This window comes from Aplysia californica, unplaced genomic scaffold (genome assembly GCF_000002075.1).
Source record: "Aplysia californica isolate F4 #8 unplaced genomic scaffold, AplCal3.0 scaffold00047, whole genome shotgun sequence".
NCBI lineage: Eukaryota > Metazoa > Mollusca > Gastropoda > Aplysiida > Aplysiidae > Aplysia > Aplysia californica.
Window position 1 is genome coordinate 567,498 of NW_004797317.1, and position 4,530 is coordinate 572,027.

Sequence of the window (4,530 nt, forward strand, 5' to 3'; positions counted from 1 at the left end):
GCCAAATTAAAAGAAAATAAGGAACAATAGCAATAGCAACAGAAACAAAAACACCATCAGCAGCGACAAAGTGAACAAAGCTGGCAATTAAAAGAAAAGAAGACAAAGGAAAAAAATACAAGCAGTAGCACAGATATTTAGTCATGAGAGACACCAAAACAAACCACAGGGTTTATTGCCTGCATAATTTTATTAAATCAGAATTTCTTTCTTGTCTTGAAAACGTGAAATGCAGAGAGATCTTTTGCCATTCCCTCTCCGTGCACTTATCAAGAGGACACACACATTTGATCATAAAAGCTGAGATTGGCCGTCAGCAAAAGTATCTTATACAACTGAGGTCTCGCGGACAATATTTTATTATTTTAATTTCATATTATTTCCCTTAGGTTCAGCCAGCAGATTTCTGAGATGTTATGGTTATTCAAACATCATTTGCATAAAAATTTGCGGTCATGACTTTACAGAACGCTCCCATCCCGCGGTTGTGATATGAATAAAAGATTGCTTTGATGAATAAAGAAACAGCGCAACGATTCAGTGAATTATAAAGTAATATTGATGAATACAGAAATCGAATAAGTAAATGTAGAACATCAGACCGAGTATTATAATATGGATGAAGAAATGAAACCGCGATCAAATACAGCAACTGATGGGAGTGGAATGAATAAATGTTTAAATGAAATTACCGATCAAAGAAGTGGATCTTGCTGACGAGGAGGATACAATAAATGATGATCTTCTGTCATCCAGTTTTGCCGATTTGTCGTCAGCCCAAAAAGTTATTTTTATTCCCATTTGTTTCTCTTTTCTTTTATTGATGGGTATTTTCTTGATCTTTCTTGTCTTGGGAGTCTACGCCTCGAAGACATGCCAATAAATCTTCTCTTCTATTTGTATCTTGTTTGTTTTGAGATCTCGGCTTGAGCGGTGAGCAGTTAGTTCAGTTGGTATAATACTTGATTCTGGTTTAGCTGTTTCTGATTCAAATCTCATAAGAGATATTCTGAAACATGTGATATTTGGGGAGTTTGTGTGGCTCTCCAATCACTAAGTTTGTCCTATCGGAGATGGACTTTGAATGGGGAACTTCATCTTCTTTTTATCAACCTTGTGTCGAAAGAGCTCTTGTTCCAATATCTTGACACTGTACAAAACTCGGCTCTATCTTTGCCCCCTTTGATTTCTTGACACAGGACAACAGCAGCGACACTCGTGTGCACTGTGGTGTTGTCTTATTCGACAATGGTGCTGTTGATGATGGTGTGGCTTTGGCTGGATTTAAATTTGAGCATTTTTTGTCTATTTTAAGAATGAGTAACGAAAGTTTCTTCTAGAGACATAGTGATACGAAATTGAGAAATATTCTTAAGTTGTGTTGAACTGGAGTTTATACGTTGCATCTATTATAGAATTGGCATGATCGTTGAAAGGATAATATTTTCTGTCTCATTCTTGTCTTTGCTGCTCCTGGTAGTGATACTCAGTAGTAGTAGTATAGGGTTTTACGGCGCTCGCAACTGCTAAGGTCATATGAGCGCTGTGATACTCACTATGATACGGATGATGATGATGATGATGATATTGATGATAATGATGATGATAGAGGAGGAGGAGGAAGAGGAGGAGGGGGAGGAGGAGGGAGGAGGAGGAGGAGGAGCCGGAGGAGGAGAGGAGGAAAAGAAGGAAAAAGGAGAAGTTGACGAGACTCTCAATTTATGTGAAGAAGATGCTTTTGAGCGTATTAGAGAATTTATATTCTAATTTTCAAACTTTTTTTTTCTTGTCTAATTTTCAAAGACCACATAATTGTATCATATAATCCTTCATCTGCATTCTTTTTTCTTTGTACTGTAGGTGTGGTTCCAGAACAGAAGGGCTAAATGGCGTAAGAAAGAAAACACGAAGAAGGGTCCAGGACGGCCCGCACACAACGCCCATCCCCAAACCTGCAGCGGGGACCCGATGGACGAAGAAGAAATACGCCGAAGAGAGCAGGACAGAATGGAGAAGAAGAGGAAGAAACAAGAGGAACGAATGAGGAAGCTGGAGGAAAAGAGGAAATCTATCAATGGGATGACGTTAGAGGAGAGAACAAAAGCTGGGATAGGTCCAGGGGTGAGAATTCATGGGGATCACTTCCTGTCGCCCACAGCTTCCAATTCTGGGAACGACACGAGCTGCGATAGCTTCAGCGACCATAACGTCTCTGCCATGTCTTCTGAACAGCGCGACAGACAAACAACCGCGGCGGAAGCTCAAGCGTTAATGAACGCACCCCCAAGTGCGCACGGAAACGCGATGGGAAACAAAGCGGGTGCGTTCAGTATCGAGCGACTTCTGGAGGCGCCCAAAGTCCCCAGAGGGAGACGACCCAATTCCAAGTACCCGCTCGTTCAGGCATGTAAGTCGCTGGGGACACTAGGCTTGGGTTTTCTCCCTTTCTTCCCATTCACCCAGCCTATGGGGTTTCTGGTTCAGCAACTGAAGCAGCGGGAGAGTCCTTATTTGACCTCTGGTGGTTTGGACAATCTAAACAACACTGTGATCAGCAACGCTAGCAAGACAAGCGATGACAATAATAACAAAAGCGAAAACAGCGATGACAATGGCATTGTGAACATAACAGAACAACCAGACATTGATATAGAGAACGAGAGACGTTTGTCTCCAAGCAATACATTTGAGGAAGATGTACTTTTTAAATCTTCGGACACAAGAGGAGAAGAGAACTCTCGGTGTATGGACGCTTCCCGGGAAATTTCAGACATGCACAGTCGGGACTGCAGCATTAGCGACCCGGAAGAGCCCCGTGATATAGAATTAGAGGTGTCGAACGAAGGCCGCCATGATAGGCAAAGAAATGAGCAAAGAGAATCCGACGTAAATCAGAATAACACTATAGATAAAAGACATTTTGGGGAAGTTGCTACGTCTTTGGCGATCAGAGGGACTAGGATAGATCTCCATAATGTATTCAGCTCTGTTCCTGACACCACCACCCAATCACAGGATGACAGTAATTACGTCAGCATAGATGAGGGTGATACCGCAGTGAATCTGAGCATGAGCAGTGACACCAACAACAACAGCAACAACAACAATAGCGAAAGTAGTACCACCTTCAACAATATCAACAACAACAACAACAACAACAACAACAACAACAACAACAGTAGCAGTCATAATAGCAGCAATTACAGTAACATTAATGATAACGAAACTGATAATGATTTTAATAAGAATAACGATGTAATCAGAATGACTAAAAGGAGACTAGAGAATACTCACGACTTCTCCTCTGAAGACAATGATACCAATATACTCGAGTTGAGGAGAAAGAAAGAAGTGATTGGGCCTCTGATTGTAGCATAAGGAGGCACACCTTGATACAGTACTAGGTAGCAACTATAGATTTGGTCATTTAAAAAACATATTAATATTAATTGTTGAAAAAATATCTGTGTTGAGTGGTTTTGGTTTACATGCAATAATGCGTTGATTTTCTCGAGTACACAGTCTTTGCTATTTATTGTTGAACATGCTCAGAGGTTATAAATTATCTATAACCACATGCCTGTAAACAGGATAATATTTCCAGTGATTTTTATAATACGCCTTGAACGTTTGAGTTAAACTGAACAAAATGAATCGTATTTTAGTGATACGAAATACTGGCGCAGTGGAAACTCTAAGTCTAAATATGGGAAGGGCTCATGTATCATATTGTGTGCATCCCCTCCTTAACAACATAGAAAGGACTCTCCTGGCCACCGATGGAAACTGTTTTACTTTATTTTTTCTTTGAAAAGTGCCATAAATCAGTCAGTATGACATTTCACAATTCTTAACTATTGCATTACTTACATTGCTAAGTGTGGATATGCCCAGTGTGCTTATGTTCAAACTTGCTCAAACTCCGGTGTTACAGAAATGTTTAGGGTTTTGCAAATCTGTGAATATCTCCAAAGGTTCGTTGAGTGCACGATGTATATTCAAAGCAGTATGGGCATACTAGATCTCAACAAGACACTAGTTCTGTTCCACTATAAGCTGTGCTTATGTCAGTGTGCTGTACAATATATACACCTATTAAGTATAAACACAGTGAGTTTTTAAAAATTCTTTTTCTGTTTATTTTTGACTTCGAGAACGTGTATTTTGAAGCACACTTGACGATAATTATAGAATACAGTAGAACCTCACTAATTTGGAGATTAAAAAAAGATGTTTCCTCTTAAAATAGAGTTGGACAAAATGTCGTTTATTTAATGCAAGCTTTTAGAATCTAATGCAATGAGTCATCGTCATAGTCATGATGGTTCAACCGTCTCTCTCCAAGAAACAAACGTATCATTACCATCAATGCTGACACAGAAACCATCATGACGATCCCACTTTTACCATTACCACCACCTAACCATCAATATCATCATCATCATCATCATCATCATCATCATCATCATCATCATCATCATCATCATCATCATCATCATCATCATCATCATCATCATCATCATCATCAAT

The 4,530-nt window shown here is 39.7% G+C and overlaps 1 protein-coding gene across 1 annotated transcript in view; it reads left to right on the forward strand.

Moving 5' to 3' along the window:
• LOC101859843 (uncharacterized protein DDB_G0287625-like) overlaps positions 1 to 4,500 on the forward strand; it is a 14,399-nt gene extending 9,899 nt beyond the window's left edge. The window contains exon 3 of the mRNA XM_005092487.3: positions 1,861 to 4,500. Coding sequence (XP_005092544.1) covers positions 1,861 to 3,378 — 1,518 coding nt within the window. The 3' untranslated portion in view covers positions 3,379 to 4,500. The remainder of the gene's footprint in view (positions 1 to 1,860) is intronic.
• Positions 4,501 to 4,530: the final 30 nt, after the last annotated feature.